Source organism: Wolffia australiana, chromosome 14, assembly GCF_029677425.1.
Source record: "Wolffia australiana isolate 7733 chromosome 14, ASM2967742v1".
Lineage (NCBI taxonomy): Eukaryota > Viridiplantae > Streptophyta > Magnoliopsida > Alismatales > Araceae > Wolffia > Wolffia australiana.
In genome coordinates, this window is record NC_135848.1 from 9,787,383 (window position 1) to 9,803,303 (window position 15,921).

A 15,921-nucleotide genomic window follows, 5' to 3' on the forward strand; every position below is an offset into this window, starting at 1 on the left:
TGTCAAGTGGATGAGGGGCTATATGTACATGATAACCAATGATGAATATGTTACATGAGTGAGTCGATACACAATTATGTGTATCTTCTAGAGCACAATGTGTAGCTTATAACTCCGTTGGTTGGAGAAGTAATATACATGATGATATTGTTAATTAATTTTTAAAGCCAATAAAGGTTATTGGGTTGCTGGAGTTGTTAATTAGACTGTTCCATGGCCCTAGAGGGTCACATACAAATATTTTTTTGGATGTCAAAATATATACTTAAGTTTGGGGGGTTTAAATGAAAAATACACACTTAGTATAAATAAGGGAAGGTCGTGAACGAAATTCACCTATGCCAGAATTGTTTAGGGGCCTTTCCCTTCCTCTCCATTCTCCCCATAGCTCCTCTCCATTCTTGATGCGATCAAGAAGCGTGAAACAATGACGATGGAGGTTGAACATAGCTTGCTAAGGTGAAGGAGGAGATTCGACGACTGAGGATCAAGTTGATATATCTAGAGGCTTTACACATGAGCAGCTTGGCTCTTCTTGCTTGAAGATCCAAGAAATCTCAAATGTCATCTGTGCATAGGTGTTTCATTTCATGTTTTAATGATGTTATTATGATTCCATTATGTGTCTTCCGTTGCATACAATCCTTATGTTCATCCAAAACAAGGCCTCGAAAACCCAACGGGTTATTCCTTAGCTACTTAAACTAACGAACATGTATATAGTAAGGGGTCAAACAACAAAGTGAAGGATATATCTCTCCTGAGTTCCAGTTTTAGTAAAAGATAGAACTTGGGTAGAAACAACGAGCAAAATATGTGAGAATACTATTGCTAATCAAGTGAGATGATCTTTAAGATTTTGATCTCCTTTCAAAGATCAATGTACTCAATATCTAAAAAACAAATCTTATATAAAATAATGATAAAGAGAGGAATGAATATCAAACTACTAGATTATTTCAAAATAAAAAATATTAATTTGATTAAATATTAATTTACTGATGCTCCTGATTAGAAGAATAAAACAAGGTTCTTCTATTCTATCTAAACTTGTGGCTTTGGAAAAAAATTAATAATCAACTAAACCAAGGATTAATCTTACTAGAACGTAAGTTTGAACACATATGATGGTCTTTGGATGATGTCTTTCATGTTTGGTAAGAAAGTTGGAGACAAGTCTCAAACATGAATTCTCATATTTTTGATGAATTATCATAGATCCTATTGACATGCATGGATAGAGGGGAGGACGAAGAAGCTGCCACAAAAATTTTAGCCTAAATGTCCCTCTAGATCATCAGATATCACACATGGAAGTTGCAGCATTATAAATCGTGATTTTTCTTGTCCCTCCTCCATGACACCTCTAAATCTACTATGGTTGTTGCCTCCTTGAGAGATCTAAAAAGACACCAATGATTGGTGAATAAATTCCAGGCAAAATCACCATTTCTCGTCTCTATTTGTAATGCTGATGAGAGAAGTGAAGCTCATGTCACAACATGTAACAGAACATGCTAAAATTTATAAATAAATTTTAATTATGGTGTTCCATCAGATTTAATCAAAATTTTTTTCTTGCCTCCACATGTCCAGTGCACTAACATAAAGAAGTAACAATGAATGCATTATGGTTGCCGAATCAAGATGCCATGATGGCATAGTTTCACAATGACTGACACAACCAACCAGTAGCCTTAAATGAGGTGAATGCAATCACGACACATGGAAAAATGCCTTTAAATCTTGATATAACATTTTTAAATCCAGAATAACCAATAAATAAATCTGAAAAATGTATCCCGCCTTAAAATTTTTCTATGAAGATGACGCCAGAAAATCCTACAAAAATATCAAAAATATGAAGAAGAATAAGAAAATATCATTCAAAAAATTTCAACCATTTAAAAATATGATAAAATGATCGTATGATCAAGTTACTGTGAATAAACATATAAAAATATATGATATTAAGGCAAGAATTTGTACGTTCTCATTTGAACTACTGCCACTAGTGCCACTTATTACCACTGCTTTCCCTGCCATCGTCGCTGTCAGGGCTGCTCCAGTCATCACTGTCTCTGCAATAGGTAGGGTCATCGGTGAGCTAAGGACAATGGTTATACATGTCTATCTTTTAAATTTCTCAAAATTAGTGAACACAATCATTGGTGGTGCCTACACAATTAACGTTGGCTGTCCAGTGTACCCCATCAAACTCAACACCAGTGAGTCACAATCTCCATAAACATCAATATAAGCATCGAAATCAATTATTACAGTTCATAGTCGGTGGGTGCCAAACTCTAGGGAGGGAATGACATCAGGAGGTGTCATTAGTTCTGGGACCCACCTCAACACATAAGAAAACAATGCACCCCTTTTTCACTTTTCATCTCTCTCAATTCATCCATTTAATGTAAGAAGGAAATGATGTTCCCTTCCTTCTAAAAAAATTATCCTCCTCTATACTAGGAGAGGGTGTCTCCGGAATCTTTGGCCCAAAGTATTGGTTCTCCACTAGTTCTTTCTTACAATTGCATAGTTGTGCTCAATAAATAGTCCCACTCTTAAAACCACACCCTGAGTTATAGTTATATTAGTACGTAGCATGATACCTTTAAATGGTAAAAATGAAAAAGGAATGCATGCCATTGAAAATGAGTGATCCATTTTTGAACGTACCATATCACTGAAAAATAATAGAATTATAAATAAAAAAATTAAAATTCAATCATGGGTGATATAATAACTTCTACAGATGCGGAGGGCTCCATTCAACTATTCAGGATAAATAAGAAATTCACACTCTACTTCCTAGTGATCTCCTCTTCCCCAAAACAGTGAATTTATTGACAAAGGAATCTCGTTAGTCGATAACATTTGTCGACAAATAGTGGTCATTCTTTGACCTCAATTAACAGCCCAATATGCCCCCAACTGAGAAAGGAGTGTCGTCGCTTGTGGTTTCATCTCTGGCGGTGGAAGAAGTAAGGTGGGAGTAGGAGTAGTGTGTGGAAATATTGCCCCCAACTGGGAAATTAGTGTGTGGAAATATTGCTTTCACTCAACATAATCTCTCCCTCTCTCTTCCACATCTATACATAAATAAATAAATTTTGAAGCCTCCCTCACAGATGATTCCTCCGAGTTCCCCAGGTCCTCCAAACATAAAACGATATGCGCACTTCCAACCAATACCCATTCTCTATCACAACACAGACCACCGAAATTATGAAACAAGAGAATCAGTTCCTTGAGAGATAGATGCAGTCCTCCTTGCTCCTTTTATAAGATGAAGCAAAAGGGTGGTAGATATAGTTGAGGGCCTTCGACGGGACAATTTTTTCATCCCGGGATGAAAAAATCGTCCCGTCCAAGGGTATGGATGAAATTTGGGACGAAAATTCATCCTGAGGACCACCGGACGGAGCAGTTTTCCATCTCGTGGGATGAAAAAACTGTCAGTCCAGAGGTCTTGGATGATGGACGGACAAATGTGGACGAAAAACCACCAGATTCACATCCAACAGTTGAGATGTAGCCACGTGGCCTCGCTATAAAAATTTGCATCAAAGTCCCTGTATATTTTTGAGCATGCAAACTGAAGCCGCTCAGAAATAATTGTACATTAGTCCATTTGGATTCTCTCTCCTCCATATTTCCCTTAAAAACTTAGAAAAATATGTATTAATATATTAAAAATATCAAATGGTTTTTTTCCTTCCGCGATGAAGGATGGGACGAAAATTTGTCCTGGGAGGACTGGACGGGACGGTTTTTGTACCATCGGACAAAAATTCGTCCCGTCCTTCGTCCCTACACTGAATCCGGACCTCAGATGGGACGAAATTCATCCCGTCCCGTCCATCGTCTACGTCCGGGACGATCTGGAACTATAGTGGTAGAGAATAGGATACATATAAGATGGAGAGAGGGAATGATGCTGAGAGGAAGCAAAATGCCCACACTACCCCAGTTGGGGTCAGGCACTACTTGAAAGTTCATAGCATACCACCCCAGTCCCTTCCTGGCAGCAGAGATGCGACCCTCCAACCTCCATAGACGGAAGCTCCCTCCTCTCTCTTCCTCCCCCTTCTTCTACCGCCGTCTCTCCCTTCCCCACCTCTCTTCCTCTTCGTCTTCATCCATCGCCGGAGACGAAGCCACAGACGACGACCCTCCGCCGGACTGCCCAATAGCAGGCGAGCTCTTCCGGCGGCCAGAGAAGGCCGGTAACTACACCCAGGGCGACTCAACCTTCCTCTCTCTAGCCCTCTCCATGGCCAACTCCGGCGACTTCGTCTCCCTCAAAAATCTCCTCCAAGCCATGAAATCCCAAAACCGGCACCTCCCCAAGACCATCTTCATCGCAGCCTTCCGCTCTTGCAGCCGCCTCCGCCGTCCCCTCCACGCCCTCCGCCTGTTCGACGAAATGTCCGAGTTCTTCGGCTGCTCCCCTTCCACAGACACCTTCAACTCCGCCTTCAACGCCGTCGTCTCCTCGGAGCTCTACAGCAAAGCGATCGCCTTCCACGCGGCTAAGTCCCGGGGCCTCTCCCCCAACCTCCTCACCTACAACCTCCTCCTCAAGTGCCTCTGCCGAACGGGGGACCTGGACGGGGCGGTGCAGGCCTTCCGTGAGCTCCCGAGCCGGGGTTTAATGGCGGACGCCTTCTCCTACTCCACGCTCATCGACGGGCTCGCCCGCGCCGGGCGTTTAGACGAAGCCATGGCGCTCCTCGACGAGATGAGCGTGGAGGGCTGCGCGCCGACGGCCGTCACGTTCAACGCGCTCCTCCGCGAGCTCTGCCGCCGCGGCGAGCTCCGCCGCGCCGCGAACCTCACCCGAGTCATGTCTCTCAAAGGCTGCCCCCCCACCGCCGCTACCTACAACACGCTTCTCCATGGGCTCTGCGTAAAGGGCAAGCTCGATGTCGCGGTGGAGCTCCTGGAGAAGATGAAGAACCCGAACGAGATAACCTACGGGATTATCGTGAACGGGCTGGTGAAGTCGGGGAGAGCGCTCGAAGCTTCAAGGCTGGTGAAATCCATGGCGGAGGAAGGCTGCTTCCCGAACGAGTACGTTTACTCTTCGCTGCTCTCCGGGTTGTTCTCCGCGGGAAGGGAGGAAGAAGCGGTGGGTCTCTGGGGCGCCATTAAAGCCAGCGGGATGAAGCTCAACTCGGTTCTTTACGGTTGTTTCGTGAGCGGGCTGAGCAGGGGGGGGAGGATAGAGGAGGCGGAGGCGGCCGTGAAGGAGATGGAGGAGGAGGGATGCGAGCCGGGGGAGCACGTTTACAGCGCGTTAATGGCGGGGCAGTTCAAGGCGGGGAGGGCGGAGAGAGCTCTGGAGACGTGGGAGGAGATGAAGGCGAAGGGCAAGGGGAACGCGGTCTGCTACGGCGTGCTGATACACGGGCTTTGCGAGGCGGGGAGAGTGGAGGAGGCCGGCGAGAGGTTGAAGACGATGAAGGAGGATGGGTGCGAGGCGGACGTGGTGGTCTACGGGGCGATGGTGCGGGGGCTGTGCGGGGCGGGGCGGGTCGGGGAGGCGGCGCGGCTAGCCGCGCGGCTCGAGGCGGGCGGCGGGCCGGCGCCGGACTTGGTGATGTATAATATTCTATTGGGGGGGTTGTGTAAGGCGGGGGAGTGGGCGCGGGCGGTGGCGCTGCTGGGGGAGATGGTGGAGAAGGGCTGCGACCCGGATAACGTTACTTGTAATGTTGTTCTGGGGAGCATGAACGGGGGAGGGAGGGAGGGGGAGTTTTTGGAGGGGCTGGCGGGGAGAGTGCTGAGCAAGGGGAGAGCGAAGGGGGCGGTGGCGGTGGTGGAAGCCATGCTGAGGAGGCAGCTCTGCCCTGGGAGGGCCGTTTGGGAGAAGATGGTCGGAGGGTTGGTGAAGAGGAGGAGGAGCTTGGCGGGCGTTGATCGGTGCTGGGAGGTCGTCTTTGGGGTCAAATCTGGCTGAAGATTGAATCTTTGGGTTTGATACTCGTCGCCCGGATGGAAAGATTTGATCTTGAGGAATCGGTCTCTGCCGTTTGGGAGAAGATGGTTGGAGGGTTGGTGAAGTGGAGGAGGAGCTTGGCCGCCATTGATCTGTGCTGGGAGGTCGTCTTTGGGGTCAAATCTGGCTGAAGATTGAATCTTTGGGTTTGATTCTCGTTGCCCGGATGCAAAGATTTGATCTCGAGGAATGGGTATCTGGCTGGAGATTGAGTCTTTGGCTTTTTGTGGTTGATGTTCTGATCAGGGGAAGCGATGCAGGTAAAGCTTTCAAAATCTAGGAGTTTCTCTTCGGGGATGTGGGTCTCCTTTTTTACCGTCGCCGGAGTTGAAAAATCTTGTTAAAGACTGTATATTCGGCTTTAATCCTTGATGCCCAGATCATGGGAAGCGAGACAGGGTTGAAGAGAAGAGCTAGAGAGAGAAATAGAGAGAAAGGGAGAATTTCGAGGCCGCCATTCACTAGTGCTGGGAGCTTCTCTTCAGGGAAGTGGGTCTCTTCGTTATCGTCGCCGGGGTAGAAAAATCTGGTTAAAGATTGAATCTTTGGCTTGAATCGTTGACACCAAGAAGAGGGCAAGAGAGAAAGAGGGGAGGAAGGGCAAGACGAGCTTTCCAAACCCTAAGATTCAGGCGAATTAACAAATTGACTAGAATAGAGGGTTCAGGCGTAAGTTAAGTGCCGCCGAACCCATTCCCAGTCAAGGCGACTACGCACCTCGGCGAGGGCGACGGAGTTGAGCCCAACGCTTCGCCGGAACTCCTGAAGCTGCGCCAGAAACAGCGTCAGTCTTCTACACGGGACGATGTACACGGTGAACGGGATGACCCAGATCCCAATTTCCAGTATCAGCATCTCTCCTCTTCTTCTTCTTCTTCTTCTTCTTCTTCTAGTTCTTGTTGTTCTTGTTGTTCTTGTTGTTGCTCTTCTTATTCTTCTTCAAGCTCGGAGCGACATTAAGCATATCTGGTTTATGCGAGCTTCGGGAGATCTTCGCTGTATTGCGCGTCTTGGGGTCGCTGTTTTTTCTTAAACAGGTGGAGGAATGACAGAGGTTTTGGGTGGTTCGCTGTAGATTTATGAGAGAGCGTCAACGTCTGCCACCTTCTAAAGGAAATGGCGGATGGCTCACAGCCGTTTTGGGGGCGGATTGAGAGGAATCTCGCTCGCCCTTGTCTCTCTGTCGGAAACTGCGACAGCCATATTCGCCAATCGCCACCAACGTAGGGCCATTATTCAAGATTTTTCCAACCTATTTGTCTTTAACAGTCTCTGCTCTCTTTTCTGAGAGGGAAGAGAAAGAATTCTCTCTCTCTCTCTCTCTCTCTCTCTCTCTTCTTGTAATGTTTTAGGGAGATTTTCCTTCGAAAGGCTGTCCTACTCATGCTTCTTCATGTGTAACAATTTTGTACATATCTGGATAGTGACATTCTTTAGAAGATTGATAAAGACATTCCTTCTCTCTGTCTCTCTCTCTCACCCACTCATCCTGTATCTCTATCTATATATATTATTTATTAACCCACAATTTGCCTAGTATAGAGCTTATGCTGACCTTTTGACTAACAAGGCTTCCCTGGTTGATCCACCTTGATCATTGGCGTAGTTTGTTAGCCTTCTTTTTTTGGATGCTATATATGTAGTTGGTGTTGATTCTGTGCTCCTGATCTTCTTGATTGTTATCATCAGCCCTGCATTTTGAGGTAAGTTTTCCTTCAACCCAGCTGGGGAGCCTGCTTTATAGTGGGACTGCCATGGCTGAGAATTAAGGCCGCACTCCAGTCCAAATGTTAGAGAATATTACGATCCTCTTCAAAAGCTATATACCTCCAAGATAGATGACATTGGGTCTGTCTGGAGGACTTTTGAAGCCATATGTAATCTATTTCCACACGTTTGTTGTATCTAGAGGACTTCTCGATTATCCACGTAAGGTTCGTATTGATTTAGCACCTTATATCTTGTGATTGTATCAACATTGCACTGTGTGCTTCATAATTCCCCAAACCCATCTGAAAGAGCTTGTCGTGTTGTGGACAGTCGTTGCTGGAAACCTCACAAAATTGCTCTCAGCATGTTTTTTTTTAAACTATGAAGTTCTTTGAGATAGGCAACCACCTTTCAAAGATAATGTGGTTTTTAGGTGATTTGCAAGTCTCGTCACACCATTTCCTTTTTCTTAGCTCTCTCTCTATCTCCCTTCATTTCAAGGCCTCTATCTTTTTGTTGTCAGCTGTAATCTAAATTCTCTCTCTTCCCTCTTCATTATCTGCCAGTCGTAGTTGTTCATTCAACTATACCTTCCTCTGTATTCCTTTTACTATTTCGAATTGCACTTAAATTATCTTTCATTCACTTTCTCTTTAAGCCCTTCTCCTGTGTTCCATCTCTCTCTCTCTCTCTCTCTCTCTCTCTCTGCAACTAACCCCCTATTTATCCCTCAATCTCTCTTTTCCTATTTGTTCCTCTTCATCCCACCATCTTTCTCTCCCTATTTATCTCTTCATATGAAAATATTTCTTCCTACTTCTCCCTCTTTATTTTTGATATCTACATGTGAATATCTCTCTTCTCTTTCTCACTTTTTATACACCCATCTCTCCAAATGCATATTTTTTGTTCATCTTAACAGATCCATCTGTTTCTCCATCTCTCTGTACCTATTTATATTTGCCTTGATACAAACATAAAAGACAGGATAATCAATGAGACAAAGAGTTCTTTCACCAGAAAAATAGGGATAACATTCGCTTAATGCATTTGTGTTGGAGAAGAGAACGACTACAAATGAACATGGTTCTGGAATTTCAAAGTGACTTGTATTCAACTTTCATTTCGAATCCATTGAACAAGTTATTATTTTTTGAACTCCAATAGATGACTTTGGCCCTAAAGGATAATAACCTATTAGTTGACCATTGATCATAAGGATAACATGACCAATATGAAGCACTTTCTAAACAAAGTAAGAGATTATAATATTTTATGATAAAATATGTAAGTTTCTCTATTTTTCTCTATTTCAGATATTAAAGAAGATGCTTTGTGGCCAGCCAATAAATGAGAGAGGGATTGTGCATGGATTAACAATGGTTACTCACTCCATAGGCAATGCCTGGATTTAAAATGTTAGATTACTTGTATGCCTGCCTCTAGATGTATCCAAGTCATTTTTAAGCATTGGATCTCCTCTTTAATCCTTTGAACTAAGCCACTAGAAATCTGACAGAATTTCTTCACCATCTAGTCTCACTGGAAAGCAACACTTAAGAAGGAAGAACAAGAAAAGAATGGGGGGAATCAACAATGACTCACATGGGTATCAAATGAGGGTGCTCCCCACAATTCATATTATTTGGGGAAATTTTCATTCAAGTCATTGGAAAGATTTCATGAAAGTCCCCATCTTCGGGAAAGATAATTAAAAATATCCTACCTTAAAGTATATCCACCAATGTCCAAAAAAACTTGTGCGTGCGACCCTCTATGCCAATGTATCAGTCTAGTTAATAACTTCCTTAGCTCAATAACCTTTATTGGGTTAACATTAAGAATTAACTATATCAAATGCAATTTAATTGACCCAATTGATTAGTCTAGTCAATGGCCAGTGGGGTACGAAGCTACACATCGTACCCTAGAAGATACAAAGTGTTAGGTTCTAGAGGCCTTGAAAGGAATAAAGAAATCAAAACATTCCACAACGGAAGACTTGAACTGAGTCATACGACATGGATAAACTACGAAAAGAAGTACCTTTGCACGTATCACATCCGTGATTTCTTGGATCCCGGAGCAAGATGAGTCGAACTGCTCAAATTTATAACCTCTGGACATATCCACGCGATCCTCGGCATGTCGAATATCCTTCTCTTTGACCATCCCCATTCAATCTCCGTCATCATCGTTACGTCCCGATCGCATCGGGGATGGAGAGGGGTTGTGGGGTGAAGGGAGAAGAAGGGGAAAGGCCCCTGAACAATTCCGGCCCATGGGAATTTTGTTCAGGGCCTTCTCCTATTTATATTAAGTGGGTATTTTTTCATAAAGCCCCCAAAACTTAAGTACATCTTCCGACGTCCAAAAGACCATTTGTGTGTGACCCTCTAGGCCCATATATCAGTCTAATTAACGAATTTAGTGGCCTAATAACTTTTGTTGGCCTTATAAATTAATTAACTATATCATCATATTGATTAATTAAAGTTGGATCGATATAACCCAATCAATAGGTTGAGTCTCCATCACGTGGGGTCCCAAGCTATACCTCGTGTCTAGAAGACACAAAGGAGTGTGCATCGACTCACTTCATGGAACCTGTTTGTCATCAGTTATTGTGTATGTATAGTCCCTCATCCACTTGGCGCTTCTTGGACGACTTAGGGTATGGTCAACTATCAAACCCTACTCAGTCATCCGAGTTAGTACTGATGCATTCGGAAATCATCGGAGAACTATTCTCCGATACTTTACAACCTTGGCCAAGGACTTCATCGTATTGTCTTCCTTGAGCTGTCACCTTTTATATTGAGGGTGGACGATCCTATCTTGACCACTCAATCGTCTTCATGAACTTCTTGATACACTTGAACTAAGACGGTTTAGAATCCCATGATTAGAGACTCGTTTGCCATAGTCAAAGTACAATCGTCTGTCCACAAGACGTCATTGGTGTCTTAGGTCTAAGGAACACTTATACAACCGTGATGTGAATCAACCTGATTGATAGTTTGGTATATACCATTCAGGGATTCGTATGAATTAATTCAGTGAACTCTTTCCATTAAAGAGCACCCGCTATCCATCCTTAGTGTCTCCACACTAGTGGCTATGGGACCGTCCATACTCCATATGAGCGAGGCTAGATAGTGCTATTCTATTTGGATACTTCAATACCTTCTCGTTTATCCTTCAAATAGGAATTTTTAGAACACATGCTTAAAGACTAGTGATCTCTGCATTAGGATTTCATCATAATTCACTAAGTCCGATCATGTATTCATGGACTTCATTATAAGCAGCACACGTGGCTATAATGAATATGTTCTATTAATGAGTAATGAACGAGATGTGGAATGTGTGATTGGCTTGCCAACCAAATATATTTCCATCACAAAGCAATATGATTACTCTCTCATTGAACCTTGTTGTCATCAGTTATTGTGTATATATAATCGTTGATACACTTGACACTTTGGCATTATTAGGGCCTAGTTAACTATGTAACCCTAACCGATCATTTTAGTTAGTATTGATGTGTTTGAGAAATCAATAAGAAACTTTTGTGACATTCCACTAAATTGGACAATGACTTCATTGCGCCATCTTCCTTGAGCTGTCTCCTCTTATACTCAGAGAAAATGATCTCATCTTGACTTCTTCATCATCGTCACGAAATTCTTCCTACACTCGAGCTAAGACAATTGAGAATGCCATGAATAGGAACTCATAGGTCATAGTCAAAGAACAACCATTCATCCACAAGATGTCATTGGTATCTCAGGTCTAAGGGTCACTTCCACAAAAGCGACATAAATTAACTTCACTCACAGTTATGTATAATACCATTAAGAGATTCATACTGATCAATTTAATGAACTTTTTTCATAAAGAGCATACACTATCTATCCTTAGGTTATCCACATCAATGGCTAAGTGATCATATGAGTGGGATAAGACAACGCTACTCTATCTGGCTACTTTGATGTCCATCTCAGGTATCCTTCAAATATTAAGAAGTCATGTTTAGAGATTAGTGATCTCCCTATTATGATCTCATATGTACCCTTTGTCATCATATTTATCCAAGGGCTTTGTTATAAAATATCATATACAGAGTTATAATGTTCCTATTTTAAGTTTAATTCAATGAACATAGGCGAGTCATGTTAGTGTGATTGCTTGAAGGCCACATAATATCCATTATGAAAATGAGATGACATGAGATATAGATTGGAGGTGGGTTTCAACCTTTCCTTATTAATCTTCTTTAGTATCGATGCAATTTTCTTTTATTGAGACAAAATAATATAGAAGAAAATGGAAAAAAAAACAATGAGAAAATTATGCATATCCTAGGTCTTGTACACATTGAGAAATTTGAGGGATTAAATAGTAAGGTTGACCATGGTTGACATCCAAGATGAGATCTTCCTAACAAAAGAAATATAAATAAAACTGTACCTCTAAAAAAATATTTTTATTATAGCATCAAGTTTCACGGTGTTATATTGGATACCATTATGTTCCTTGAATGAGCCTTCTGGGGCAGCATACGTGTCTGGCCTATTGATGGAGCGTATCAAGACGATGCCAATGAATCATCAGCGGAGCCGTCATCACCATCATCAGCATCACCACCGGTCTGTGTCCAGCCTGACCGATACGCCAAAGCGTCCGTGAAGATGCCCGGGTTTAAATACCCTGGGTAGAGCACATCCACATTTGCATCGTTATGTTTTCATCTTCGTCTGTATTGGTTTTCGTCGTTGTTTTCATCTTTCACGTCATTTCATTCCCTATGTCATTTAGTTGTGTTTTAAAAGGTGGGGTCCCTTATTGGACTCCCCTTGTTGGACCCTTTGTAAGGGGTCCATCATGGCCCAATATAAGGCCATGATGGCCCCACATTCTTCTCTAGATCTGGAATTTGTGTATTGGCAGTTATTCACGTCCAGGTTTCTCCTAGAGGAAGAAGAGAGGGAAGGAGAAGAAGAAGAAGAGGAAGAAGAAGAGAAAAAAGGAGGAGAGGAAGAGGCTATGGGGGACAGAAGAAGAGAAGGTCGTTCGTTGGACAAGTGACCTCAACTATCCCCTGACGGCGCTGCGAATACTCAGCGCCAAACCTGTGACGGCCGTGGCATTGCTCCGCCGCTGCATTACACCGCATTCTTGAGTACGTTCATATCTGGCCGACGGATTCCCATGCCATTGTTCGGTGCCATTGTACTCTCTACGGATTTGCAATCCATCGCTCATCGAGTTGACCCACCCGCACGTTGTTTGCTTCCACCGTCAACGATCGATGAAACTCAACAATGTGGATTGTTCATGTCATATGCATGGCCTCTCTGTGAAATAGTGTCCTCGTGACACGTCCTGGTGCAGTCTGTTGAATGCACGCATTTGCATTCTCCCGCGTAGTTGCATCTACCGATCAGTCTCTACAGCCATGGTCCCGTGACACGGGCGTCCCCCGTGAACGGCTCAGCGCATCCAACATCCTCGTCCACTCTCTCCACCGGTGTTTGCACACCTATAGTGCGGTCCGTGCCCTTTTAATGACTCCGAACGTCGCTCACGCGGTGTACGAGTCTCCTGGTCTACGACTGCCGTCTGCACTGCCCTCGCCTGTTGTTTGACCGGCTGTGCCGTCTACCCGAACTCATTGGTGCAGTTGATATACGCAGCGCCCGAGCCCTACTGGTGTGCATTGAACCCTGTTCACGAGTCACCCACGATACGAGGCACTACATCGTGCCTCTCGTCGCCGCTACCGCCATGCATGTACCAGGAGTCGTGTCGCCAGCCAATGCCAAGTCTGCGCACTACTTGAATCTCTGCCCTCACGGTGTTCAACATTTTCTAGCCACTCTCCCTACGGCCTTGTCTTCGTCCTTCTTCCACGACTACCACTCTAGTGTCGCACCTTTGCCGCCTGTCGAGCCAGGCCTGAGTGGTATTGACGAAGACATTGACGAAGACATTGACGACGGATGCCGCACCGACGAGGTACCTCGTTCCCTTGCTCGCCAGTTAAATTACTTTCTACAGTATATTTTCGGCTGCACTTCACCGCGCTCAGGTTAGATTAGGCGAGAGAATCACTTCGAGAAAACTACGAATTGAGTGTCTTCCTAGGTACGGATCATGTCCATCCATTATGTGCGAGCCCCTACAGACTTTTTTCGTTCGGCACCGTAGTCGCTGTCATCGCTTTGACGAGAGTCAGAAGGTCACTGTCATCGTCTCCGGTCGTCTGCTTTGGGGCCTGGAGTTTGGCAAATCATCACGAGTCACGGCCTGCACGTACATTCTCCTAGGTCACATCGCATCACGTAGTTACATTCACTTAGTGATTTTACCCGTCGGACGATGCCTTCGACGATGTCCGACATCATTTATAGCACATCCACACTATCCTTGGCACATCTGATATCCTTGTCCTCTTCTAGATCCAAGAGGATCTTGTCACCATTCCATAAATACTGGAGGAGAGAGCTCTCAAGAAGGGATAAGATATGGGGGGGGCAACTAGGGAGAAAATCTCATGGGTATCTCTCCATTTGGACTTTGGATTTCTATGTGATAAGAGGTTTTCATAAATAATGTTAAAAACTTTAGATAAATCCTCCGATGTGCAATAAAACTTATTGACGTAACCATCTTTCACATGTACCATACTACTTAATGAATCCATTAGCTGAATAACTATTATCGACTAACCTAATTCATAAAATATATCTAACATATAAATTAATTAATAATGGATTTAACTTAATCAACAAGTTGAGTTGTGAATATGAGATCCCAAGTCACACATTGTGTTCTAGAATATACAAGTGGTTCAATAAGTCCTTTCATAAAACAAGTTTGTAAGCAATACTCATGAAAACAGAACACTTTATTTGTAACACTCTGGAAATCACCTATTGATAAGAATCTGGAAATCGTTGGGTTATTTCTGTGAAAATTTTACTTTTTTGTGCATTAAAATAATTATAAATGCATGTTATCAACCTTTAAGTGATTATTTATATTTAAAAGTGATGTTCAGATTTTTTGATTTAATGATATTTTAAGGATTTTTCCAACGTCATATTCTTAAAGAAATTAATTTTCTGATTTGGAATATATTTTGAATTTTTGAACTTATATTTATCTAGGTACGCAATTAAACTTAAATAAATTGAAATTATATTTATGCCAAAATATAAGTTAATTTTATGACTTAGTATTATTTTTGTAATGAATTATTAATGTATTTTCATTTTAAAAATGTGTCACCCACGTGTTGCCATTTGATTCATCGAATGGCGACCAATCAAAAGTGTATGCAATGATTAGCTGCGCTAAGTATTATGAAAAGGTGTAACCATGGCATCATGAATCATGATGCCATAATGCCCAAATCATCTACTAACATATTATATTTATTTTATTTGCAATGGTGACATGGACTGATAGAAAAAAATATGGGCTTTAAATTACAATAAATACGATGCGATAATTGAGAGAGAAAAGAATAAAGTAAAACTGATTTAAAAGTGAATATTTATGGCAGTGCACGTGGCACATGGAAAACATATGCAATAGTGACATATGTGATGTGGAAAACATAACGCCACCATTGGTTTAGAACATATGCAATGCTGACATGTTACGCGGAAACACAACATCATGTCACACAATCATTGATGATTGTTTTGTCTTTTATGATGAAAATGAAAGGCCTTTGTGTGTCATTCAAAGCAAGAAAATAAAAATTAAATAAAATTGAAGACGTGGGATGTGGTGCGCAGTGACACGCCGCCATGTCCCAAAATGATTATTTAATAAAAGATGTTTTATTTTATATTTTCCTCTACGCAGTGTCACGTGGCGCTCTCGGAGTGCGTGATCATGGATGACGAGGGGATCATTTCAATTATTAAATGATTGACAATTGGACACCTCAACTGCCAATGTAAAATGAGGGCGTCAGCGCCGATGACGAGGAGAGAGAGATAATAGACGACACGGATTTCTCCAACTTCAAAGCTTGATATCTAATGATCCAAAACTCTGATTGAGCTGAAATTCTGAGGGATGCTTTGTCTTCACCCCCTCTTTCCATCTATACCCTCTGATCTATAAATAAAGGTGTGATCCTTGTCAAAATCATCCTTAAAATTGCTTCCTACTCATGTGGG

At 42.8% G+C, this 15,921-nt stretch overlaps 1 protein-coding gene and 1 long non-coding RNA gene across 2 annotated transcripts; one reads left to right on the forward strand and one right to left on the reverse strand.

Moving 5' to 3' along the window:
- Positions 1 to 1,614: 1,614 nt before the first annotated feature.
- Positions 1,615 to 7,094, reverse strand: LOC144711732 (uncharacterized). The gene is made up of 3 exons (XR_013583644.1): positions 6,728 to 7,094; positions 1,990 to 2,081; positions 1,615 to 1,842 (listed from the first exon to the last, which is right to left on the reverse strand). It is a non-coding gene; the product is annotated as an uncharacterized LOC144711732 (long non-coding RNA).
- On the forward strand, positions 3,988 to 5,971 carry LOC144711999 (uncharacterized). The gene has a single exon (XM_078586174.1). It carries the CDS (start codon positions 4,043 to 4,045, stop codon positions 5,969 to 5,971), a length of 1,929 nt encoding a protein of 642 aa, XP_078442300.1. The 5' UTR covers positions 3,988 to 4,042.
- Positions 7,095 to 15,921: the final 8,827 nt, after the last annotated feature.